The sequence below is a fragment of the Lissotriton helveticus genome, chromosome 4_1, assembly GCF_964261635.1.
Source record: "Lissotriton helveticus chromosome 4_1, aLisHel1.1, whole genome shotgun sequence".
Taxonomy (NCBI): Eukaryota; Metazoa; Chordata; class Amphibia; order Caudata; family Salamandridae; genus Lissotriton; species Lissotriton helveticus.
Window position 1 is genome coordinate 1,657,605,447 of NC_136063.1, and position 27,169 is coordinate 1,657,632,615.

General features: G+C 48.0%; 1 protein-coding gene across 2 annotated transcripts in view; it reads right to left on the reverse strand.

The window, feature by feature from the left end:
• GLB1 (galactosidase beta 1) overlaps positions 1–27,169 on the reverse strand; it is a 316,597-nt gene that overhangs the window by 150,509 nt on the left and 138,919 nt on the right. For both annotated transcript variants that reach the window (XM_078688334.1, XM_078688335.1), the window contains exon 10: positions 23,173–23,285. In XM_078688334.1, coding sequence (XP_078544460.1) covers positions 23,173–23,285 — 113 coding nt within the window. The remainder of the gene's footprint in view (positions 1–23,172; positions 23,286–27,169) is intronic.

A 27,169-nucleotide genomic window follows, 5' to 3' on the forward strand; every position in this document is an offset into this window, starting at 1 on the left:
TGATCTTACAATCGTTGTGGTCCTTCTTGAGGTTTCCGAAGTATCCGTATCTGTAGATGAAGTGTCAGTTTGTGTTTTGTATGGGCGTTTTTGACGTTTTTTAGCATACACTTCGGCCCAACTATAGACCTCACCTAACGTATAGTCGATAGTATCTCTGCGATACTTTCTTAATTTCCTTTCCTTGACCTCCTCTGTGTGTTTGTTTAGTTGTGATTTGATATCCTCCAATATTTTATTCAATTCCTCTGTGGACATTGATTTCTCCAGTTCTGCCTTCACCGTTGTGATGTCTTTTTCAAGTTCATCCAGAATCTGTGATAGTTCCTCAATTATTAATAAAATCAAGTCTAATGAACATTTATTCAATATCGCGAACCATTTGTCTGTAAACTTTTGGGAATGCATCAGGGTCTGCCGCTCTAACCATTTGAGCCACACTTCTCCACTGTCTACTTTCACTGTAAATAAGTGGAATCGACTGACCCACTTGTTCCATATTTAAGTTCTCGACAACAGTGGAGAAGTGTGGCTCAATGGTTAGAGCGGCAGACCCTGATGCAGAGGTCTAGCCCGGGATCAGGGTTCAATTCCCGCCTCGGCAGGTCTTGGGCTCAACTTCCTCAGACCTGATCATTCTCGCCTCGGTGCCTATTCTAATCATGGGTCCCACTCTGCAACTCTGGGCAATAGCTTGCTTAATCTCCACAACGGCCCCCACAACGCTAGGATGCCTGGCTTCACCTTGGGGGTGCCCAGGGGAGGGCACTTCACAGGGAAAAGCCAGGAAGGGTTCCACAGCGGTATTCGTAAAAGCGCCGAGATACCCCAGCTGGGGTCGATTCGTGCGCTATACAAGTACACTACATTTACATTTACATTTACAGCAGAAAGGAGTGCTCTTAAGCTCAAGTTTAAGGTTTATTTATTTATGTTTACGGTAATCTCATGAGATCCACATAAAAAGACATAACATTACATTCCATTAAAATCATAAAGAAGTGGTATTACAATGCATAGAATTAAAAAATAAAAATACAGAGAAAACTGGACGCCGAAACTCCCACCTAATACAGAGGCAAGAAACATTTGAAGAAGTTATACAATTTAAAACAAAACATTTCATTAGGGGGGTTGTTCATAGCCGCAATAAAATCAGTAGCAGACAGAATATTTAATTGGAGACAAATGGGTCTTAGCCACTTTCGCCTGTGCGACATTAGAGCTGGGCAGATAAAGATGACATGGAGCAAGTTCTGATTTTTCATATTGCAAAGATCACATAAGGTTGATGAACCATACCATGTGGATAGAAGAGAATTCAGGGGAAGTAAGTCCTGCCTTACTAGAAACAATAGACGCCTGACTCCATGAGGAATATTCCAAAAAACATTGGGTTGCGCCTTCCCCACCAGACAAGAATCAATAACTGGAGTAGTGCCTTTTTTTAGAATACGATTCTCTCTATCCAGTCTAAACCCTAATTCCCAAGATGCAGACTTAAGGAGGGTTTTCAGCTGATATGCAGATAACGAAAACAAAACATCTTCATCTAGTTGTAATTGGCTCACAGCACATCTAAATTTTTTTAGAATTAATGAATAATCATTCAAATTTGCCAGCAGCTCCATTTTTATAAGATGTCTTAATGTGCCAGGCTCACTCTTTGCCAGGCTAAAAACCCAACGCACACTCCCCACTAGACCTTGTACCCAGCTGCTACGTAATCCAAATTCCTGTCTAAGAGCAGCTGTAGAGCTAGCTGTGTTGACAGATAAGAGGCTGCGAAGGATTTTACCTTCAGAGGAGTTCAAGAAACTCCAGCATTTCATATCGATTAACTCCATTCCGTAAAGTAAGGAGGCAGGAATTTTTGCTCGATATACCTCCAGCAGTATCGAGAAATGTCTTCTGCCTGTAGCCTTATATAGTGAAATCAAACTCCTTCCCTGGACAATAGCTTTCCGGGTGTTATTAGCTATGTGAGCTTTTTCACTTAAGTTGCTCGTAACAATTTTGCCAAGGAAAGTATAAGATTGCACTACTTCCAACTTTTGGCCCCCCACGGTCCAATGAAAGTTTGCATATTTAGATTTCTTCCTACCCGAGAAACACATCACTTTACTTTTTGCAATATTTATCAGCAAATGATGCTTTCCAGCATAATTGTACAATGCATGCAGGCGATTATTCAACCCTTTAAGCGTTAAGTCAAGAATCAAAATATCATCAGCATACATAAGACATACAATTGGGGAGCCTCCCAGGCTCTAGGCAATACCTGTACTTGCAGAAAGAACCTGGGGTAGATCGGCTATATATAGAGAAAACAGCAAAGGAGCCAATAGGCAGCCTTGCTTTAACCCATTAGCTGTGGAGATAATTCCAGACAGTCCTCTTTCCCCTCCCAACAACACTCTGCACCAGGTATCTGTGTGCAAGGCACGGACTAATCTGAGAAGAGTGGATGGCATCCCTGAATCGAATAACTTTCCCCACAGCAATGTTCTATCTACTTTGTCGAAAGCTGTGGAGAAGTCGATAAAGGCGCCATAAACTTTCCCTCCACGAACCTTGACCTATTTCTCCGTTATAACCTGGAGTGCAGTCAGATTATCAAGGGTACCGTGCCTTTGTCTAAAACCGGTTTGTTGATATGGTAAAATTTCGGCCGTAGACACCCAATTGGTAATTAAATTAAGAAGACATTTAGCAAAGACCTTGCCGATAGCATCTAATAGAGCGATTTGGCGGTAATTTTGAGGAAGGTCTCTAGCCCCTTTTTTAAAAAGGGGGACTAGAATGCTCCCTTTCCAAGATGGAGGAACGGTACCACTAATAAAACAAAATGTAAACACTGGGTAAAGGATTTTACTCCATAATTCGCTCTGATCTTTTAGAACGGAAATAGGAACCTCATCCGGACCCATAGCGCCAGAAGAGCGCATGCCCTGGATAGCTAATTTATTTTATTTATTTGTGAGTATTTATTAAGCGCAGCCTATCGCTCCGGAAGGAGCATCTTGGCGCTGAGAAATTGTGTGTGGATGGGATTGGATGAAGGAAGCTCTAGATAGCGGCCATAATATAAGCATCAGATTGCTGATAGACCCAGGTCTTCAGTTGTTTCCTGAAAAGACTCTCAGTCTCAACCAGTCTGAGATTTAAAGGCAAGTTGTTCCAGGCCCTAGCTGCTAGGACTGTGAAAGTTTTTCCGCCCCTGGTTTTATATTTATACCTCGGAATCCTGGTAAGGTTACCACCGGAGGATCTCAAACTTCGTACGGGGTCATAGTGAACAAAGCGGTTGATAAGGTATTTCGGACCGATGTTTTTTAGAGCTTTGAAAACTGTTAGTAGAAGTTTGAAGAGGATCCTCTTGTGCAGGGGCAACCAATGAAGACGATTTAATGCTGCTGAGGCTGAGGATTTCCTGGGAAGTTTTAACACTAATCTTGCAGCTGCGTGCTGTACACTTTGCAACTTCTTCAGTGTGGACTTTTTCACTCCAGCCATCAACCCATTGCAGTAGTCGAGTCGGGAGAGTATTAATGCGACCACGACCGATTTCCTGGATGCAATGGGGAGGAAGTCAAAGAATTTTTTTAAAGATTTGATAAGTCCGAAACAGCAGCCTGCCGTGATCATCAAAGGATAGGGCTGTATCAAATTGCACGCCAAGATTACGTGCAGAGGTCACTGCACAAGGCGGGGCCTCTGAGTCTTTGGGCCACCAATCCTTAGGACAGAAGGGCAGATCTTTACCTAATGGTATGATTTCAGTTTCTATGTCCTTTTCGGACGGGGGAACATAGGGAAGATTGTCCTCATAAAGAGAATCATAATCCCGTTGCGTGCCATTACTACTGTATAAATGCTTAATGTATTGCTCCCAAATCTGCTCCTCAATAGATATTGGCGTGGGTCTGGATCTAGAACCACAACCCTCGCCAATTAATGACCAGAATGTCCTGGCTTGACCCGTATGAGAGGATTCCCGGAGTTTAATCCATAAAGAATCTTCCTTCTCTTTTCAGTCTAGCCTTCAACCTTGTTCTCCTTCTTTTTAACAGGACTAATTTATGATACCTTTCCTGATTAAATAATAAATATTGATCCCTTATCAGTTTATTTATTTCAATATTTAATTGCCGAAGGGGTCTAGGGAGTACTGTAGGTTTTTTAATAGGAAGGGCTTTCTTTGCTGTTAAGGTTACTAATTTCAAAAAATCCGAAAAACCTAGGAGTTCCCTCCCATCCCAGTGGGACAAATTTTCCACAGTAGGTACCAAAATACTCAGCAGGCTCTTGATAGCTCCAAGATTCCAGTAACATTTCCCTGACTTGGCTCCAAAATTCACCAAATCAGTATCAATGTGCCAGGAATCCGACATGGGCGGCTTAAGATCAACTGAGACAGTCAGCACCTTGTGGTCACTTCGATCCGTATTAACAACCAAAATATCCTTCAAGAAAGGGAAGAAGGAGCTATCTGCTACTACATATTCAATGATTGATTCTCCATTTTCTGATTTATGTGTAAAAGCTGCAGGGATGTCAGAGGGGAGTCTGCCATTTATCACTAGGCAGTCCGCCTTAGATAGACCTTCCAAAAATAATGTCCCTCCTTTGTTGGACTTAATATTCGCAGGGAACTGAGCTTGCGGAATATGGAGAGATTCTTCCCTAAGCTTATTTCTGAAAAGATCAAGGCCATAGTTAGAAATGTTACAGTTGAAGTCCCCTAATAACAATATATGTGGAGGGGAAGTAGCGTCCATTAGTTTAAGTATAGAGGAGAAAAGTGACTTTAGGCCAACATTAAAACAAGTGTCAGGGGGAATGTAAGAGTTTATCAGGACAAGCGATTTACTAGGGTCATCCTTTTTTTTTTTTTTTTTTTTTTTTGAAAACCTTTATTGTACAAAGAAAGCTCACAAATACGGGCCTACAACCCACGAGGGCTGGCCACCACATGGTAGACAACGTAGTAAATGAAAAACAAATTTTCAACAGGATATGTCACCAGGAGCACAGGAGAAACAATAGGAGCATCGAGCAATCAGCAAGAACAGGACAATAAAAGGTTAATTTTCTAATGCGGGGTGGGGAAACAGAAGAATCATGGGCCGTGCAAAAAACAACCAGGGAGGGGCCGCGGCAAGCCGCCATCTTACGGTCACAGAATGACAAAAGAGTATAAACGTAATCGGAATATAAAGAAACGACAATGGCATCAATCAAACCGCACCTACCCGTCGCCGCCCCCACCCAAATTGAGGAGACATGATCAAAAAGGCCCACATAATAAAAGACAATACGATACGCATCCCAACAAAATAAAAGGACCCCCATAAAGGAGGAAAAAGGGGAGAGGGAAAAAGGGAACGAAAGAAGGGACTCCCACCAAACCACGCACCCCCAGGAGTGAAAGCAGGATAATAGAGTCCGGCAAGCGACATAGCAAAAATCGATACCGAATTACCCAGCGAGCTACAATCAGATACATACCGGAATACGAAAGTCACAGAAACTCCCCAGGGGGATACAGGAGGAGACGGTGTCCCGGAAAAAGTGAACACACAAGAGCCATAGAACAAAAAAAGAGGAAATAAGGGAGGAAAAAGACCCCCCAATACGGACAGACCCCCCCCAACCCACCCCTAAAGCCCACCCTGCACCCCTGCAGAAGGCTACGGCCTACCCCCCCGCAGCGTGCCTGTCGCCCTAATTAGAACCCGAAATATAGCGGAGCAAAGTTAAGTCAGAAACAAAGACAAAAATGGGAAGGGAAGAGAAGGAAACGAGGGATGGGAAACACACACAGACATACACGGGGGAGGGCCGGGAGACAGGAGTAAACGCACCCAGCCACCCGCCTGAGTCGAGGAGCCAAGTCCCCGGGAAGCCAAAGAACATCGGGTGAAAGTCCAGGGGCACCAGTCAATCACACAGAACCATACCGGAACAGGTTGACCATCCAAACCAGTGCAAGACTACCGCACACAGATGCCAATATACATTAGCCCTGTCCTTGTTTGTCCAAAGTGGAAACGGTCCGATCCAGCGAGGACCAGGTTACGAAGAACAGGAGACAGACAGCAGGAAGATCCAACGGCAGTCCGGAAAAGGCATGTAAAGTGGAACACGGACGATCCAGGAAAGTCACGAAGTGTAGCAAACGATGCAGGCACAAGTCCAAGGATATGTCCAGAAGAACCGACCCATCTGGGCCAGCACAGGAGACATCGCCGGGCAGCAGCGACCGAAAGGAAGCGGGAGAGTCATGAAGGCCAGGCCAAGTAAAATCCAGCTCCCGGGCCCGAGAGAACGAAGGTAGCGCAGGAGGAGGAGGCGCCATCAAGTTCCGTATAGCAGCAGACGCGGTCGGAGCCGGGGCCAATTCCGCCAGGATAATTCCAGCCGCACCCCGCGGCGGCACAATCACATCCGGCCGTGGGGGCTCAGGAGGCCCGCCGTGAGGAACCATCTCCGAAGCTAGGATAGGCGCGGTCACACAGAGCCGCCAGGAGAGCAGGGTGTCCAGTAACTCCTTAAGTGTAGGAAAACCTTCACAGTATCGGGCACCCGGGCCATGCGGCGGGCCCCCAGCGCTCGCCCAGGCCCGGTCAAGACACTCGGGGTCGGCCGCCATTTTGTGAGTCCGACAAGGCAGCACGGCTGTAAATCTCCGCCGAGGCGGCAGTAAGGCAAACAAAGTCCCGCTGACCGGCAACAGAGCACCCCGGGCAGGAAGGGGGGCCACCAGAAGAAAGGGATTCGCCGGCCACCCAACGCCGCCGGTCCCGTTCTCCGAGTCCGGGCGGCAAAATCAAAATGGCCGGACCGGAGAACAAAGGGAGAGCAAGCCGGACACACGAGGAGCTTCGACCACGGAAGGCAGCGCCTCCACCATAGGCCTCCTCCCCACAGGAATCGGCCAGGAAGGACCTCCGGCCCACACGAACAACGGCCCTCCGACCACCTCCTCCGCGCCCCGGAGGGCAGATCCGCAGGCTCCGTCTGGCCCGGGAGCCGGCAAGAAGATCCAGGCCAGTCCGCCTCCGACACCCCAACACAATCGGGGGCACTGCACCGGATCTACAGCAGCCAGGATAACCGGAACAAGAGGTAAGTGCCTGCAAAGCGTCGTAACACCACCACTCAGCAAACAGGGCTTCCCGGGGCAGGATTACAGCAGGATAAATGTGAAAACCCAGGCGGGCGAACGGAGCCGAGCTAAAGCGCGGCCATCTCGGTCGCGAGCTAGGCTCCTCCCCCTACTAGGGTCATCCTTAATCAAATTTTTCAGCGTTACTGCCTGGAATAATTTATTTGGCTCTAAATAATGGGGAGAATTCCAATTAATCTTATTGGAAAGTAAACAAGCTAATCCCCCCTTCGCATGGCCTCTCCTAGAGGGGAGAGCACTACCATCTAAAACATAATACTCTTTTTCCATCATTAGTTTTCCCTCCACCCAAGTCTCCTGAAGGCAAATAACATCAGCTTCTAGGGAATGCAAGAATGACAATTTTTCCGGATTACTCTTCAAACCCGCGATGTTCCAAGAAATCATTTTTAATTCAGTGCTAAAATTTTAAATGTGGTTTAGGGGAATAGGTGGATTTGCTTGAAAGAACGCCAGGCAACCAACTCCATTTAGATATATCATCCATCAAAACTGGGTTAGAAGGAGGAGGGTTTTTATAAATTACTTGTCGTTCGGTTTTTTGATACACATTTTAAAATCCTCAGTTTTAGCTGAGGACCAGTCTGTAAAAACTGGATTTACTCCGTGAATTGTAGACAAGTTAGAGGATAATTTATTACCCTGTTCCTCAAAGAAAGGGGTAACATCTATCCCTCTTATTTGTAATTCCTCTGCCCAGTGAAAGATATGATTTAATACCAGTTTAGAATGAAATTTGACCCTGGCTATTTTCCCTGTGGTGGAATTCAGAAGCGATACCAGGTCTAGATCCGAAGTTTGAATTAGTTTTAGACTTTCGATCTCACGGAAACATTTAAGGAGTGCCGATCTATTTAAGATAAGATCGGTATCAAAGAGAGGAATAAAATCCAAAAAGATGGTATCTACACTGTCTTTCTCCTGAATAGGAGGAATGGGGACATGCTCAATTATAGGTAAATCCTGAAATGGCTTAGCCAGAGGATTAAGGGTAGGGAGTAAAGCATTTATATTAGGAATCGAATCAATAGTTCTAGAATAGCTCGAGGGTCCTGCAGATTCAGAAATAATATTCACATGATTTCCTTTAGATGCACCAGTTGTGTCAGGTAAGTTAAGTGACAACTCTTCAGGGCAGGATTTTTCTGGCGAGGCCTCTAAATTACTTTCAAAGTTAATTTTCCTCTGTCTTTTTTTATAGAATCTTCGAATAGGTTTCCTTTTTTTAAACTCTATTCTTTTTTTGCATTGAGGGTATTGCCTTTTCATCATTATTTGGGGGATCGGTACGTGCCTCTATTTCTTTTTTTATAAGAGGGGTAAATATGGGAAATACAGGAGGCATTTCCGTGTTTTGCTTGTCAACTGGGTCTAACAAGGGTTCTATCTTTTCATCAAGGATGGCGATACAATTGCCTCCAGCTGAAACTGCATTATCGACTGAAAGACTCGTCGGAATAGCGGCTATCTTATTTCCAATCCCACCTTTGGAAGCAAGATTCAGGTCCAATTGAACTGGGTCTAAAGTTTCCATCTCCTTTGTTAAACTCTTGTCTTTACTCGTGTTCATAAATAAGTGATGGCACTTGGTCCCCGGAAGCTTGTTTCCTTCCCAGTACAAGAATTGGCTTGGTAGTTTGGTTTGCCCTGTTCCCATCATGCACTGGGACAGGAACAGACTAATTTGCATATAGCCAAGTTCTGAGCTGGGATGGTGCAGTGAGCTAAAAAACGGTGATGGATCAAGCCCTGATCTTTGGACTGGGTAAGAGTGGTCTGCTTAATTCAGGCACTCTGTTCATCACCACCCCCTTTTCTGAATCATTTTGTCCACCATAAGCGTGGAAGGGTATACTCAGATGTGAGTCCCTTGCTCATTGCACCATCAGGATTCAAGCAAGCCGGGCCGACGACGCCTGAAATGGCAGAAACCGGTCCCCGGAAGCTTGTTTCCTTCCCAGTACAAGAATTGGCTTGGTAGTTTGGTTTGCCCTGTTCCCATCATGCACTGGGACAGGAACAGACTAATTTGCATATAGCCAAGTTCTGAGCTGGGATGGTGCAGTGAGCTAAAAAACGGTGATGGATCAAGCCCTGATCTTTGGACTGGGTATAAGTGGTCTGCTTAATTCAGGCACTCGGTTCATCACCACCCCCTTTTCTGAATCATTTTGTCCACCATAAGCGTGGAAGGGTATACTCAGATGTGAGTCCCTTGCTCATTGCACCATCAGGATTCAAGCAAGCCGGGCCGACGACGCCTGAAATGGCAGAAACCGGTCCCCGGAAGCTTGTTTCCTTCCCAGTACAAGAATTGGCTTGGTAGTTTGGTTTGCCCTGTTCCCATCATGCACTGGGACAGGAACAGACTAATTTGCATATAGCCAAGTTCTGAGCTGGGATGGTGCAGTGAGCTAAAAAACGGTGATGGATCAAGCCCTGATCTTTGGACTGGGTAAGAGTGGTCTGCTTAATTCAGGCACTCTGTTCATCACCACCCCCTTTTCTGAATCATTTTGTCCACCATAAGCGTGGAAGGGTATACTCAGATGTGAGTCCCTTGCTCATTGCACCATCAGGATTCAAGCAAGCCGGGCCGACGACGCCTGAAATGACAGAAACCGGTCCCCGGAAGCTTGTTTCCTTCCCAGTACAAGAATTGGCTTGGTAGTTTGGTTTGCCCTGTTCCCATCATGCACTGGGACAAGAACAGACTAATTTGCATATAGCCAAGTTCTGAGCTGGGATGGTGCAGTGAGCTAAAAAACGGTGATGGATCAAGCCCTGATCTTTGGACTGGGTAAGAGTGGTCTGCTTAATTCAGGCACTCTGTTCATCACCACCCCCTTTTCTGAATCATAAATAAGTTGGCAGGTTCACGATGCGACCCGAAATCGGGCCCACCTTTATTATGTAATAGCACCCTAAGGATTTGGGTTACCGTATCAAGGACGCAATCTAAGCCTCCAACAAATTTTTCCAGTAAAAGTAAAATGGAAGATAACAAGTGTTCTAAAGAAGACAAGGATTTAGAAATTAAATTATCGTTGCCAATAGGGGAACTAGGGAGAATATTATTCATATTAGTGCCAGCGCTAGAAATGAGGTTTAGCTGAGATAGTGAAAAATCGAGTTTAGAAGGAGTGCTACTATAAAGATGAAGCCTAGGGGTTAAATGAGCTTCTTGAATATTAGTATTGATCAGAGCTTTAGCATGAGCAAGATCCGAATACCGCTTTTGGGACTCTAAATCAATATGAGGTAATGTAAAATCACCCTCCGTAATTACGGGGGTATGAGGTGAGCCAGGACCCCCCACCAATTCAGAGGAAAGTTTCCCAGGGTGGGGCATTAAGGAAACCTCAATCCGGGTGATATTATCCTTAACAGGGATAGAAACTGTCTCTGACTCATTGCCCTTTAATTCATCAGAGTTTTGGGTATCGGACACACAACTTTATCCTTTCCCCTTTCCCATAAACTGTACAGTTGGCATTGACCTTTCAATTGCAGAGTAGAATTAATTTTATTCCGCAGGGGATTCGATTTCGTTTTAGAACATGACCTCCCAACTAATACTCGGCCAGAACGAAGTTTTTTTGCTGTCATATTAGAGAACAGAGGAGCACAGCTGAAAGAGAAAACAGTAGTATAACACTCTTAACCGGTGCCAGGCGGATAAACAATGCAAAACAAGCCAGTCAGTATGGCGAATTAATAGGACAAGCCAAAGGGACGGGCCCAGCCCAGCCTACTTCAGCCTCTGACGGCCGAAAATGGCCCGCCCTTGTCCCGGGCTGCTCCCGCGCAGCGGGCTGCAATGTTATTAATAAGGAGGGGAGGGAGGGCAGGAGGCGTGGCAGCAAGGAGAGCGGTCCAGGTGCAGATGGTTTGGACCTGCAGGGACTCCTGGGATTTCGAGTCCCTGCCTCACCGCTCGCAGCCCTGCAGCTTTCACAACCTCCTAGTCTCTGCCTCAAGCCCGGTGCAATGAAGACTCCCCTCCAAGCAGCGAAGCAGGACCCACGTAGCGGGTCCGGCGAGCTTTAGCTGCGATGACAGGCAAGTGCAAATAAAAAGTTCCTCGTGGCGCAAGACAGCAATTCCTCTTGGCGTCCCACGGAGTTCAGAAATACAGGGATCCAAGTACACCTCGGGCAGGGGGCGTGGCAGCAGGGAGAGCGGGCCAGGTGCAGATGGTTTGGACCTGCAGGGACTCCTGGGATTTCGAGTCCCTGCCTCACCACTCGCAGCCCTGCAGCTTTCACAACCTCCTAGTCTCTGCCTCAAGCCCAGTGCACTGAAGACTCCCCTCCAAGCAGCGAAGCGGGACCCGCGTAGCGGGTCCGGCGAGCTGTACCTGCGATGTACCTGTGCTGACAGGTGACAGGTACAGCGATCGCGATGTACCTGCGATGTACCTGCGATGACAGGCAAGTACAAACAAAAAGTTCCTCGTGGCGCAATCCTCTTGCAACACTGGCGGCGCTGCTGCTGCTCAAATTGCTTCCATCGCTCTGTCTGTGCTCGGTCTGTGTGAGCTTAGCTGCTTGAATGAGCTTAACTTATGGAAAAATCGAACTCATCATAAGAGTTGTGAGTTGTAACTGTGCAGACAGTGCAGACTTCAGCAAAGGGGGCCTAGAGGTGTGCCACCGAAGGGGGGAGGGGGGTCAGATGCCGGAAGATGGCAGAGACGCCGGGAGCTACAATGCTGGGAGCTCCAAACCGGCCGCGCACCGTTTTCCAAGCGCGGCCAGGCACTTCACTGCACTCACCTTTCCCGTCCTTTCCCGTCTGCTTGGAACCCTCAGAGCCGTACCTCGGAGCTCGAAGCTTGAAGCTCACGCCCCCGCACTTCAAAATCCTTTCCCAGCCCGGGCGAGCCTCCAACCAGGTCGTAGTCCACGGCGTTGAAGGCAGCCGCGGCAGGGATAGAAGCGGCGAGCAGAGACAGCTACAGCTACAGCGGCGATACGTGACTCCTCCTCCTCTTAAGCATACTCGGAGGATTACAGTGCAAGGAGAGTAACACGCTCGCTTGGTCGCTCTGAGGAACCTTCTGTCATGAAATAAACGTATGTTCGTTAACCCCCTGGTGTCCAGTGTCATCACTACAGAGAGCTAGTGTCTGCCTGGCAGCCAACTTCCCAAAGATAAGGGGATTTGTCTATACCTTGCTGGGAGAAGTTGTTCATCTTACCTGAAGCACCTAGAAGTCAGCCTGCCTTCTAAAAGAGGGAGGGAGCCTGCCAAAACTGCAGGAGGAGTGACTGCCCAGGTACAGCCAGTTGCTAATGGGGCTTACCAGAAAAGTAGGACATGGAAGAGAAATCTGCCTGCCTGTGGTGTTAGAGGATAGTCGACTCTCCAATTTGCGATTCTAGGCAAAGACAGCAAGAAACGCTGCTTGAACTGAGCCTCAGTGGCCAGAAAGTAATCTGGTGCTGCTGTGACTAAGAATGCAATCTTAACTAGTATTGGGCTGCTGTTACACGGAAATAATATTGCAGCTTGACTTTGCACCACCAGCAATTCAGGAAAGAACTCAAGACCTGGCTGCTCGAATGAACAGATCACCACAAAGCAGCTAGCAGCTAGTGCCTTGAGACCCTCACAGGTGATAAGGCATGCTTTATAAATCCTTGACTGATCGATTGTCCTGGGAAGAGGGTGAAATGGCCCAAACCACTTGGTTGAGATGAGTGGGGCCCATGAAAAACCTTATTGGTTTTGAAGTTGGCACTTTGCATGTCTGCAACAGGATCAGCCCATGTGAGCAGACTGACCACAGATCACCAGCCCACCTACTCATAAACTGTTTGATGTTTACCACGAGCACTGCTTCTGCTCGCGAGAGTACCAGCTGCCAGCTGCGACCTCACAGATGACAAGACTGAAGCATGTGTGCCTGGAAGGCGCTTCACTAGGGTTGCAGTTTACTGCCTTCCCAGAACAAGAGAAGGGCTCTGCACTAGTAAGTTAGGCTGCAGCCTAACCACAGGAAGCACCATGGACCAGCCTCACAAGGTGAAATCAGACTGGTTTAGCTGAGAGACTGACAGCACTGCTAATTAAAATGGAGGCCGGGCCCGGTGACAGGCAGCACAATCCCAGGAGAAGACATCTGGCGGTAGGCGGAACCCCCCCCCCTCTCCTGATTGCCCCAAGCAGATCCCTGGCAGTGGAAGCCTCGGGGACGCAGAGCGGGGGGGACACCCGAAGTGCTTGAGGCCTGGGGCACTCTGTTGAGCACTACCGGCCTGGGCGCTGCTGTGCTGCAGAGGCCTATGGGCTGTGAGATCCAACCCCCGGGACTAGTTCTGGTCGGACACACAATGGAGCTGACCCCCTCACCCTGAGACAGGGGCCCATCTCATTAGAGGGGTACACGCACTGCCGGCTGTGGGGTGTTGGGCCCGGAGCCCCCCTGCGCTGCGGTGAGAGACTCGCGGGAGGTGGCCCTGAGACTGGGGGCCCTTCGACACATCTTACACCCCCCAGGACGCGGTATTTGAGGAGACGCCTTACGCCTGGGGCCGGCTACCACCATGGGGCGTCGCCTAAAGCCCTCAACAGATGCGGAGGAGGGAACAGCGTGCAGCCAGGGTTCTACAGTGGACACAGGCTCGAAACCGGGCCTCCCGCAAGACCAACTGGAACAGATTTTGCAGGCCATCGCCGACACCAGGGAAGCACTCCGACAGGACATCGGCCAGGTGTCCACGGGCCTGGGGCTCCTGCGGGCGGACCATGGCAAGTTAGCAGACCAAGTCAAGCAAGCGGAGATTCGAATGGACGCACTGGAACCAACGACCAAGGCGACTGAGGATGCGATGGGGGAGCTGCAGCACAGGGTGCACCTATTGGAACAGAGAGCGGAGGACGCGGAAGGGCGCAACCGCCGCAACAACATCCGTGTGGTTGGCCTGCCCGAGAAAATTGAAGGGGCGGACATGCTGGCCTACCTGGAGCCTTGGCTGCGCGACGTGGTGGCACCGGAGGGCCTGACCCCGTTCTACACTTTGGAGCGCGCTCACCGGGTGCCGGCTCGGCCTCCGGCTGAGGGCCGGCCTCCACGACCAGTGGTGGCGCGCTTGCTGCACTACAAAGACCGTGACTTTATCCTACAGAGGGCGAGGGCACTAGGGCCCTACCGGGTGGACAATGCTCAGGTCTCCATATACCCGGATTACTCTTTCGAGGTACAGAGGCAGCACTCCACCTTTCTAGCAGTCAAGAGAGCACTACGAGAGGAGGGGATCCGCTACTCTCTTCTATTTCCTGCACGCCTGCGGATCATGTTGAATGGTAAATCTTCCTTCTACAATTCCCCGGACGAAGTTTGGGATTGGCTGGAGCTCTACAAGGCTGGAACGGATGCTCGCCCTGCAACTGGGGAACAGCGGAGGATGGCACAGAAGTCCAAGCGGTCCAGAAGACCCAGGAGGCGACCGCCGAAGGCTGGGACGCCCTCTGTCTCGCAGACCGAGCTAGAACGCAAGGAGGCCTTTCGGGCGGTCTCTACTATTTCTAAGGCGGTGGCAGCGACGTCCGCAGCGGAGACGGGCTCCCGGGAGGGTTCGGAGGAAGCAGTGTCGGAGGAGTCGGGCGCTGGTGGTACTGGGCCGCCTCATGTCACGCCTGGGACAGCTGATGGCTTATTGGACGAATGACCCTCGGTCCCGTCGTGCTGGTATTGTATTTGCAGCTGGACCCCTGTTTGGGCCTGGGGCGGAGGCATATGACTGGGATGAGCGGAGTGATGCGGGGTTGCGGAGGGGTTCCCCTTCTGCTGCTGATGGTTTATGCCTTTGCGGGGGTGGGGATGTGGGGCAACTGGAGTACACTGGGGAGGGGCCGACCTGGTGGCATGGTTAGCTTGTGACCTGTTGGGTGAAGCGACAGGCCGCCCCCCCCTATCTCACACCTATTGTGGGACTCTGGTAGTTACCGGAGACTGTTGTACTAGGGTTATTGACTTTTGGATGGGTCTCTGCTGTTTGGGGCCTATTCTGGGGATGGGTGGGACCTAGGGTTGTTGGGAGGTGTTCAAGAGCTGGTTCTGGGGTGTTGTCAGTGTGCCTAGACTTTTATCTTTCGTCAGGACTGCAATTGTTACTGTGAATGGGGACCATACCTGACCTAAAGTGTGTAACCTGGAATGTGCGGGGGCTGAACTCTATGCTGAAACGCCACAAGGTGCATGCCTATCTTGTTCGTAGGGGGATACAAATAGCCTTTCTACAGGAGACGCATATTGACCAAACTGAGGGGCGGGCTTTACAGCGCAGATGGCGGGGTCAGCTATTCTACACGGGCTATTCGGCCTTTGCGAGGGGGGTTTTGATCTAGGTGCGGGCGGGGGTCCCCTTCCAACCATTGCAGACAGTGCTCGACGCTGAGGGGAGGTTCGTAGCAGTACAGGGCCGCCTGGATGGGAGGGATGTGACACTTTGCAGCATCTACGCCCCCAATGTGGACCAACCTGCCTTTTTTACACGACTGTCGGGGAAACTGGCGTCAGTGCTAGCCAACACGGTCTTACTGGGGGGGGACTTTAATTCAGTACTTGATGTGGGGTTGGATAGGTCTCACCCTCCACTGGCGCAAGCAGCGGCGCACAGGCTAGCGAAGAGTAGGCGAGAATGGCAGAGTGGCTGGGGCCTGGTTGATGCATGGCGAACCCAACACCCGACGGAGAAAGATTTCTCGTTCTATTCCCCTCCGCACGAGCTTCATGTTCGCCTTGACAGCATTCTGTGCACGCCGGATGTTCAAAGCGTGGTCCGCAACAGTGAATACATGATAAGACGATTTCTGACCATAACCCTTGCCTGGTGGCGGTCCAATGGATGCGGCAACGCCAAGCTATACCGACGTGGCGATTGAACCCGTTGGCACTGGAGGACGCGGTGTTTAGGGCCAAGGTAGGCAATGGGGTGGAAGGCTACTTTGATGCTAACGCGGGCACAGCTTCCAGTAGAGCACTGGAATGGGACGCCTTTAAAGCTGTGGTTAGGGGAGTCTGCATTTCAGCTACCGCGGGAGTCCGCAGGACTCTCCTGCAGGACCTTACGCGGAACGAGGATCGCTTACGCGAGGAGGAGAGACGTCACCATGCGACCCCGGAAGCTCGCGAGGCGGTTTCGGCGGCGCGGGAGGAAGTGGCGGCGGCAACGGAGAAGCTGCGCTGCTTCGATTATAAGGAGTTCCTGGTTCGGGCTCATGCTGAACGCGACAAGGTGGGCTCTCTCTAAGCCTGGCTGGCCGCTCCGGGGGCCCGCGGCACCCCGATTGTGGCTCTGGCCACTCCGGAAGGGAACGAGGTTTACACTCAATCGGAGATCAATGGCCAATTTATCACGTATTACACGTGCCTATATAGGAGCGCGATGCCATGTGTGCCAGAGGAACTGGATGAGTTTCTCCGGGCGGCGCGGCTCCCCCGGCTTGACCCTGAGCACGTGGCTCGCTTGGGCGGGGACATCTGAGGGTGAAATTCGGGTGGCCATTAAACCGATGGCTCGCCGCAAGACCCCTGGCACAGATGGGCTACCGATCGAATTTTATGCAGCCTATGCAGATATATTGGTACCGCGATTGCTTACGGTATACCGAGAGGCCTGGGAAACTGGGACCCTCCCTGCAACTACCCGAGAAGCCTTGGTAATCCCCTTACTGAAGCGGGATGGCGACGCTACCTCATGCTCAGCCTACCGTCCACTGTCCATGCTTTCGACGGACTACAAGATCTTGAGCAAGGTCCTTGCGACGCGGCTGCTTGCCCACATGCACGCCTTGGTGCATCCATACCAAGCAGGGTTTATCCCCCAACGCACCACTGCCGCCTGTGTGCGTCGGCTACTTCGGGTTATGGGGGGCTACGTTGATGGTCTACCGGGTGCCGCTGTCCTGTCAACCGATATTGAGAAAGCGTTCGACAGCGTTGAGTGGCTGTACTTGCTTCGCGTACTGGAGACCTTCGGCCTGGGCGAGCGGTTTGTGAAGTGGACCGCCTTGCTTTATGCTGCGGCCACAGCCCGAGTTAAGACCGGGGCTACTATCTCTGCCCCATACAGGGTAGGGCGAGGGACCAGGCAGGGATGCTCCCTGTCCCCCCTCCTGTTTGCGCTAGCTATAGAGCCCCTGGCTGCTCACGCCCGCCTGGGCCAAGCATATGAGGTCCTTCAACTGAGAGGCGACACCCACTACATATCCCTTTATGCCGACAATTGCTTACTGTTTTTGGCTGACACGGACGTCGCCCTGCGCGGGGCTAGACGCCTGCTGCTAGATTTTGGCCGCTTATCGGGACTAAGGGTCAACTGGGGGAAGTCCTGCCTCTTCCCGTTGGTGTCAGGAACGGACGACTCCCAGCCGGAGGATGAGCTGTGATGGGAATATCATTGTCTTCCTTATCTAGGTACGCACATATACCGGTCACCGTTGGACATCCTGGAGGGTAACATTGAGAGAGCGATTCGGAGCCTACGTGGCTACATGGGGTTCTGGCGGACGCTACCGCTGTCGGTCGCAGGGCGAGTGGCGTTACTAAAAATGGTGGCGCTGCCCCGCCTACTGTATTTGTTTCGCACGCTACTGGTCTGGATCCCGACATCGGTGTTCACCAGACTACGCTCCTTGCTTACCGGGTTCATTTGGGGAACGGGCAGGAGGCGAGTGGCGCTGGCCACATTGCTGCGCCCCAGATCGGACGGGGGACTAGCTGCCCCAGATTTCGAATGGTACTATTTGGCGGCCCAGTGGCTTACCCAAGCAGTGGCTTTAGAATTCAGAGGCCCGGAGGGGACTGCAGGCGGACTCCTTCCGAGACACGTCATATCCTTTATAATTCTGGCCCAGAAATTGGACCTTTCCCTACTCACGGGGGAGGAGCGGACGATTCGAAACTGCTGGCTGCGGTGCCATAGGCGATCTGGCGTCGCTCGCCCATATGCCCCCGAGATCCCACTGGGGATGTGCACCGCCTTCCCGCATGGAGGGGATTGGTCGGCGCTGGCGACTTGGGAAGGACTAGGCCTGCAAATGATCGGTGATTTGTATAAGGAGGGATCGCTGCTCTCGTTTCAGGAGCTGTGGGACGCTTACGGCCTCCCGAGGGGGGATTACCTGTTGCACGCCTCGCTGGTGGCTAGTATCCGGAACCATTGGAGGAAGGGCCTTTCTGAACCACCGACGTCTGAGAGTTGTCAATATGTGGTTATGGCGGCTGGTACTTACAAGGCCGTCACCTGTCTCTATCGGAGGCTGTCGACGGAAACGCTGCAACCCCTGGAGGGGTTGAAAACCAAATGGGAAGGGGATATCGGACGACCGATCCCTGAATCGACTTGGCCGCAGCTTTTGCGGCGTGCATGGAAAGGCACTAGGAATGCCAGGTTCAAGATGGTCCAATTTTTCTCCTTTCACCGAGCTTACTTGACGCCAGTTAAGATCTCGCAGTATTTTGAGGGCGCGTCTTCACTCTGCCCTAGATGTGGAGTGGAAGGTGCGGATTTTGCCCATATGTTATTGTCTTGTGTGAAGCTAACTGATTATTGGGAGGCGGTGGTGGCCTGCCTGAATGCGGTCACGGATCGGCAAATTGAAGCGGATATGGGCGTTTGTTTATTATTGTGGTTCCCTCACACCCCCCGCACTTGCATCACCAGCAAATTTTATGACTTGGGCCTGATATTGGCCAAACGGGAAATCACCATGCATTGGAAATCCAACCGGGGCCCCAGCTACTCGCGTTGGAGGTCCACCCTGGAGCGGTGGGCGAAAGCAGAGAGCGCGTTGCGGCTGCAACAGGCCAGGCGACTAGATAGTGACAGGGCGCTAGAGACGGCCAGAGCGTGGGAGGCCTTAGTGACCGCGCTGCAAATGCCTGAGAGTGACCAAAGCGAGGATGGCGAGGCAGCGACGCCATAGGGTGGCTCGGCTGTGAGGTTCCCCATTCCCGGTGCTGTACACAACTGACACGAGTAACGACGGAGGTCTTGGGAGTTCAGGTCCCCCAATGGAATGCATTACCTACCTCCTCCTTTCGACTGATTCGAGGAGGGGACGGATTGTTAATTATTGGCTGTTGAGAGAGAAGACACCGGCGCACTGACTAGGGGGGTGGGGTACAGGGAGGGTTTGGTTGTGGGATTGTTATCATAAAAGGCATATATTCAGAAAAGAACTGTTATCCTATAGTATCAGATATAACTGCATAAATTGTCCATTGTACTGCAATACTCTACTCTGAAATGCCAATAAAAATTGTTTTTACAAAAAAAACTGGCAGAACATGAAACCTATCAAGCCCGAGGGTGCCCCCGTAAATTTGAAAAGATTTGGGGTCCATGGATACACTATGATGGAGTGGGGGTTAATGATGCAGATTTAGTAGGGAAGAGCAGAAAGTAATGGACACTTTACCGTCAAAGAAAGGCTGTTGACAATTTTCTCTACAGTTTATTGAGCAGCTCTTGGCGTTGGGTGGTCGGTAGGCTCGTTAATTAGTGCTGTCAAGGCCCCCTGCTAATGGCCTACAATGCTTCTATCTGCTATCAAAATGTTTTTTGTATACTCCAAACAATAGCTTCATGAAAAGAATTATTAAAAAAACAATGATCTGACCAGTCTCTGTATAGGGTCTACCCATCTGAAACTATCCACTCTTGATCTCGTGATTGCAAAGTAAGGGGTCCTATTGACAGAATCCCTGCTACCAGTTGACTCTTTTGATCACCTCCTTCTCTCCTCCCTTACCTCTGAGTGAACTGTTTATAGACAAAAACAATGGGTCAAAGATACAAGACTAATCAACACACAAGATAACCGACGACACCTTCTCACAATTCCAACCCCCAATTAAGCAGAAAACAGCAACCCACTTGGCTAATCACTTTGATGAAATCATGGACTATATAAGGGAGGAAGTAAAGTCCTTTAAAGTAAAGCGGAAACAAACAAAACTCCTCCAAATGGGACAACAAAGAACGATAAGAAAGTAATAGGCAACTTAAATTAGTTTAACAAAAACGGATAAAAAGCCACTTCACCATGAATTTGGCCAAATTACACACTAAATGAAAAAAGTACAAAGGCAGCGTCTTTGAAGCTATAGCTTCCTTTTTCTGCCCTCAAATACACCAAGTGAGAAACCATCCCTGATGATTGTTTGACATTATCAAACAAGATTAAAAAGACTAAGCTAGCACTGCAAAGACATTAAGTAGCATGGCCAACCTTTTCTCCAACCCCCAACAGCAATACAGTCTTGAGCAAGTTCAAGAAAATCATGAAAGCAGTCTCATTAAGACAATAGATAATATGAGACCAGCTTCGCATTTCCCTGATCCGATGACCATCACCTTAATAAAGGAGATCAGCACTCACTTAATTTACTGCTGGATGGAGTTGATAAACTCCTCATGCCCATATCTAACCTCTCAACTGTCTGAATAGGTTACCACACTCTTAAAACAAAGAATATGGTGAAAATCCTGAAAAGCTGTGTCTCTGCTCATCTCACACAATATATCGAAGACCACAACCTGCAGATAATCATAGAACCAGCGATTCTACAGATCTTGGACAACACTCTACACATTCTGGAGAGCTGAAATTATAGTCTTCCTCCTTGACTCATCTGCAGTGTTCAATAAGATCAATCACTCCATCCTACTCATCCCCATATGAAGAATGGGGAAACATGGAAAAGTCCAAAGTTGGTTCTCTTCAGACTTCGAAAACTGACCTAAAAAAATAAAACTTGTCTATTAGATCTAGCTCGTGCAGCCCAAGGTACCCCACAATGCTCAACTGTATTCCCAACCATTTACAGCCTCTACTGGTAACCTCTGCCCACAATCTTAAAGCAGTTGAACCTCTCATCTCTATGTAGAAGATGCAACGCTATATTCAAAATGTTAGTCTCAAGAGGACATACTCTTTCTAGACCAAATCCTAAAGGACACCCAGGCTTGAATATCCTTCACCCACCTGAAACTAAACCCACCTGAAGATGAAGTTTCTCATTATCTTTCCTATTCAAAGTTCAAACCTGTGAAATACTGTCTGGGCTTTCTAATAATACTAGATTGCAATCCCAGGATTAGTCATTGTACTACATTTCTCTGCATCACTCAACAACAATATGAACCTCTAGTGGCACATACATGCCAAAACAGAGTGCACTCGAAACGTCAACTTCCTCAATATCTTGGTCTGGATTCACTTGCTCAGCCCTTCTGGGAAGATGAATTTGGATTTCAAGATCACTACGCCCTAAAAACAGGCTCTAAGAAAATATTATAAAAATAGAGTATTTCTTTTCAAACAGGCCTACTACACTGGTCCTTACCTTGTAGGCATATCAACCAGTGTTCTTTTAAAAATTAGAACTTTTTCTTTTATTCTGTTGCTTCCACTATTTCACTTTGCCCGTGAGCACCCTAAAATAAACACCTTTCTATGCACTTTCTTTGAACATCCTACAGAATTCATGTCTCAATGGCTGAATGCATTATTGGTTAATACCAAAATATAAATAATATTGATTTGATCTCTATAACGAAGTGTTGTTTTTTGTTTCCCTGGTAAATATGCATAGGTATCTCTCTCAAACATTGACCAATTGATTTGGCAGCTGGTATAATATATTTCTGTACCTTTTCTCTGTGACAAAAGTATGACCATTAGGACCACCGTGTTTTCTATATAGAAAAATGTGCACAGCACAAATCACACATCATAAATATCAAACCCTTCATTCCAGATGACGATTTTAGGAAAATGGTACAATACCAAGTCATCTCCAGGCTCATCTATGGAAATGCACTTCCCATAAAAATCCCCAAAACACACCTGGCTCAGATTAAAACAAACCTCAATGCTGCAGTGAGACGGAGATTAGAAGTGAGATGCTTCCAACACATCACTCCTTTGTTTATCACCCTCAGTTGGCTCCCAACAGAAGCAAGAAGACTATTCAAAATAACATGTAGTATGCACAAAGCCTTGCACTATGTCACCTTGAAGAATTTGCGCAAAAACGAACTCTCCATGAAGCATATGATATCTGTGTAGTGCCAAATTCATGAATCTAGAACCTCCCAGATTAAAAAACTGAGAATTATCTCTTGATTCTTCTCTGGAGTGCACCCGGAATCTTGAACTTGATACCTCGAGAGAGGTGGACAAATCCCTTGATTAATCTTTCAAAACAAACATTAGCATTACTGATACAGAATTACCTTCTAAGCAAACTGCCTTACAAACTCTGTTCCTCTGTAAATAGAATAAGATTTATTTTTCCGCTCAAGTTTATATAACCTTATTGAAACCCAACTGCTAGAAATTCTGGTCTATCCTTACTAGTTAACGTTCATATTGAGACTGTGAAGCACTAATACCTCTGGGTATAGTATGTGCTATACAGAGCTGCAAATACACAAATAGGGCAGACTTGATTGTCTGCCAGCCTCTTAAAGCGAATACTCATAAGAAAAATCTCCTAGTTAAGACATGTCCCTTTCCAGCTAAACCTTTTAACACACAACCTGTTTGTCCTGAATCTCATATACGCAAGTCATCCTTGCCACTATGCTTCCCAGTAGGGTTATGGTAATTATTTATATTTATGTAAAATTACTGTGTTTCTAATCATGCACTCCTGTTTCAGTGCATGTTATACTCTGGAATGAACGCAGTAAAAATCAGAGGTGTTGTGCCTCAACCAGAATGGGGCTTTGTGGAAGCCCTGTGTCACTGAGATGGAAGCTGTCCCAGCTTCAGCACGCCGTGAGCCATATGTCAGGGAGCATCAGTGTATTACCGTCTAGTGTAGTTTTCTGGGGGTATAAATGACACAGTGAGAGAGGACTTCTGGAAACATATAGCTATCCCCTAATCGTGCTGCTCTTGTAGCCGTCCGACATTATGTAAAACCCACACACACTATCATACTCATTCCAACTTACCTTTCGGATAACCTCTCTTATAGCAAAATATTTTTCTGTCAGGTCTCCTGCTTCAGACAAGGGAGCATCATAATCATAGCTGGTGGGCTGGGGTGCATATGGTGTATTTGCTCCTAAAAATTATACAACACAAATGTTTACACAAAAACACTAATATTATATCAGATGTGATATAAATTTAATACATATTGTAAATGTGTGGCTGTTTATCCTTCTTGTTAAAGCCCAGAGTCGGTTATGAAGAAACGTGAAGACAATTCAAGGTTACACAAATAACAGACCATTGTCAAGTCTTCTAAATTCTATATGAGCATTTAGTGGCTGAAGCTGCCTTCATTACAACCTCACTAACACTTTGCACTAAAGGTATTCACTCTTTTCTAAAAAGCAGTGTATTGGGTTAAAAGACAAACCCCTGCAACATTACCTGAAGATAGAAAGGACTAGATACCTATTTACAATTGCATACATTGCCCCTTTAAGAATGTGGTGGGGGACAAAGGACAAAAGCCAGATTAAACGTGGAGCATGGGGTAACGAATGATCCATTAATATTTCAGGACACTCTACAGACACCACTTTCAAGTGCAGTCTCCTCAGTTCTTACAAAACTACTTCCAAGTGCAGTTTCCTCAGTTATTACAAAAATGGAGCCAAACGTTAAGCACACAGAGAGGAGTATTTGTGCATGGAGATGAACTGCCATATCAGGGAAAGGGTCCGGGGCTTCGCTGTCTATAGTGCAGAAGGTGCGGTGGCACTAGCGCCTGAGACACAAGGGGTCCTAAGTACTACAATTAAGGCTAGCTCTGATTACATCGGCAGGGAGTTCTGGGGGCATATTATCTTGCTTGCATTAGAGCCTATAGCACCCTTGCTCAACCAGTGGAAAAGGAGAGCTCTTGAACTAACCTAGTACAGCCAAAAAAGAGTTTGCAATCTATTATTTCTTAAATTGATTTCAGTCTGGTTCAGACACAAATATATTACATAAAACCTATGAACTGAGTTGGTGTGAATAATCTAATTTGAATTATCTTCCTCTGATGTTTACACTGAAGCCTTCTATTCTTTTCTAGGTGTTGCCTACAATAATTTTCACTCCCATCTCCCATAAACATAACCACTTTGTTACCAATTTGGAGTTTGTGCACAATACAAACATTCATAGACAGACATATGGGGTTAGGTGCCTCAGCAGTGCATGGATGTTTGATGGGTGATCCTCTAGGTTTTCTTGTGGAAATCTAGATGTCTGAAACCCTTGGAATTCCAGATAGCCCATGGTCAGTTATCACAAGATTCCTCAGTGCTCTCCACTCTTCCTGGCATACCTTTTCTGCTTTCACCTTTGCATTTAACTTTATTTCTTGCTTGTCTACCTTCCCATAATTTTCTATGGAAATGAGACAAACTGTATTATCAAGCAATGAGTGCATCACTAATTAACATCCCCTCCTCATAACGCGTTATCACTATTATGAGTGTGTGTGAGCGTTTGTGAATAAAACCAGAGTTGTGACGCTGCCGATGATAAACTGACTTCTTCAAGCATTGGCAAAGAAGAAATACGTAGCGAATAATCATTGGCAAGAGAAACCAAGTAGAGTCCCCATTGCTTGTTCTTAAACACGCACTCATAGATGATGTGTAGTTGAAGATTTGGGGCAAGAATATATGCTTTTGTATTTCTAATGGCATTATGAGGGGTTCAAGAGTTGGCATGTACTGGCATGTTGGTCAGCTTCTGTTACAATGTTTGTAAGGAATGTTCGCAGGCAGCTAGGGGAGCTGATCTTCTATATCTGCGACTACCAATTCAAAAAGCCAGTAGTGAATAAACTAGCCATTGTATATTGTCGAGATACACGGCCAGTGAGGAGTGTTACATGTAACAATGTATGCTTGATTAAGCTTTGGACTAAGAATCAGGAATTGAGGCACACATTTACTACAGGAGCAGCCATGCCTGCCTACTTGACTTGGCCAAACAATGCGATGCTGTTATGTAGCATTGTGGACATGATTGTCGTATTGCTATCTTTTGCCTCAAGAAACATATTGGCTAAATGCACTCAGTTCTGGCAATAGATGAAGATCTTAAAGAAGATTTAAGAAGAAAACAAACAGGTTAGTGTTCATGGTGAGGCAGTGCCGCACTAGGAACACCTTTAAAAGACTCATGCTCTAGTTATGAGAGGCCCAGAGTAGCAGGGAGGCAAATCTGCAATTAGTGCAACCAATACCATGGATATCTGTAATAGTGGGTCTTACGTTAAGCGCGAGATTGCAAGTTGATTCCCTATGCCTACTGTTGGATGGGTAGTAAAATGAAGGAATTAGTGTTTCCGCACGTGACCCCAAAATTCCAGGAATTTTATCAGAGGCTAAAGTCCTCCAGGAATAACCTGGTGAAAATGTCCACTCCACAGTAAAGTATGTGAAATTTTCAAACCCAGAGATAGGAGTTGTGGTAATCCATTACTGACTAAATTAGGAATACCAGGCTCCTCATATGAAGGATCGATATCACAGACGATACGAGAAGCCCCACATTAATGGTGCAGCTGCATTAGCAGAGCTTCCAGATGGAATGGACGTTAGCACAGGTCAACAATGGATGCCAACAGAACCCTCCTGTCGGAGGGCTGTGAGGTCAACAGACCAGAGGGAGAATTAGCCTTTCGCTTGGTGTAAGCAGAATGAAGTTCAACCCTGTCCTAGGTGGAGTCAGCGGCTGTGGAACACCGACTTTCTGGTTGCCAGGGTGTGGACAGAGGACCTGCCCCATCTGTGAAAAGTATTGTTTAAGGCCACCTCGGTTTATAAGTGCAAATGGTGATGACTGGAAACATCCATTGCCTGCAAGGAGCCAGAAACACGTCAAATTAATTACCACATTGCTGGGCAGAGTAGAATAATTGGCTCTACGTACAGATAGGACTGGGTGAATTTAGTAAAAATAAATATTGGTTTTTCGAAAAAACAATTGATTACTGTCATTAATAATGATGTGTCGGCTATCATCTTTATATTTTGTCTTCTAAGTTTTCACTATGCAATGAGAAATACTAAGAGTATGTTTCTGATGTCGGGCAGTCGGATCGCCGGCTGCTATTGCAGCAGTCAGTAGACCCCCTGGTGAGCATGCAGTGGTCTGACCGCCGTATTTCGAAATGACCGCTGGGCTGGCAGTCTGAAAGTTGTTGGTATAATGGCGGGGGATGATGCAGCCATGGAAAAGGATCGCAGCACATTTCACTGTCATGCAGCACCTCCTGCACGTCCGTGCACCATGTGCCATGCACAGTGTCATGAATGGTACACGGTGCGCGGAGGTGAGCAGGGGCACTAAATGCGCCCCCGAGCCCACGACAGCCGAGGGCTTTGTTTGGGCCCCCCAGATCCCTTTTCAACAACCTTTTCATTGTGGGGTTCCCACCATGAAAATGCTGGCATAAAGGGATATTTAATCCCGACAGCAGTGCCTGCCTCGGCACCACCGCCATTCTGGGATGCTCATCCGACTGCCACACCGTTGGGATCTATGATCCTGGCAGAGGCGGTTGTGTCACATCTGACAGCTGTGGGTCCGACTGCCAGCATCAGACTACGGCAGTCGGACTGAAGTGAGTGCTGTTGGCAGTTGGAATGCCACTGTCCGACTGCAAACATCGGAATCAGGCCCTAAGTGATGCAACCAACTTTGCAGAATCCGTCAGGCCTCTGATATTTCAGAGTTCTTTTCAAGTGAGTTGATTTGCCACCAAAATGATGGTCTATTTTTCACTTCTGGAATTTTTCTTCAATCACAAAATGTACTGCTATGGATAAAGGAATCTTTCCTAGTGACTCCAGTTTCCCCATTTGGAATGCTGTGTTTCTAAAAGGGTCTGAATAACTATGGCTTTTTTGATGCAGAGCCAAGGACTGTTCGTAGCACCTGGAGGGGATAGAGTGAATGCACTTAGCCCAAAAGGTCCGTGAGCTAGCGCTT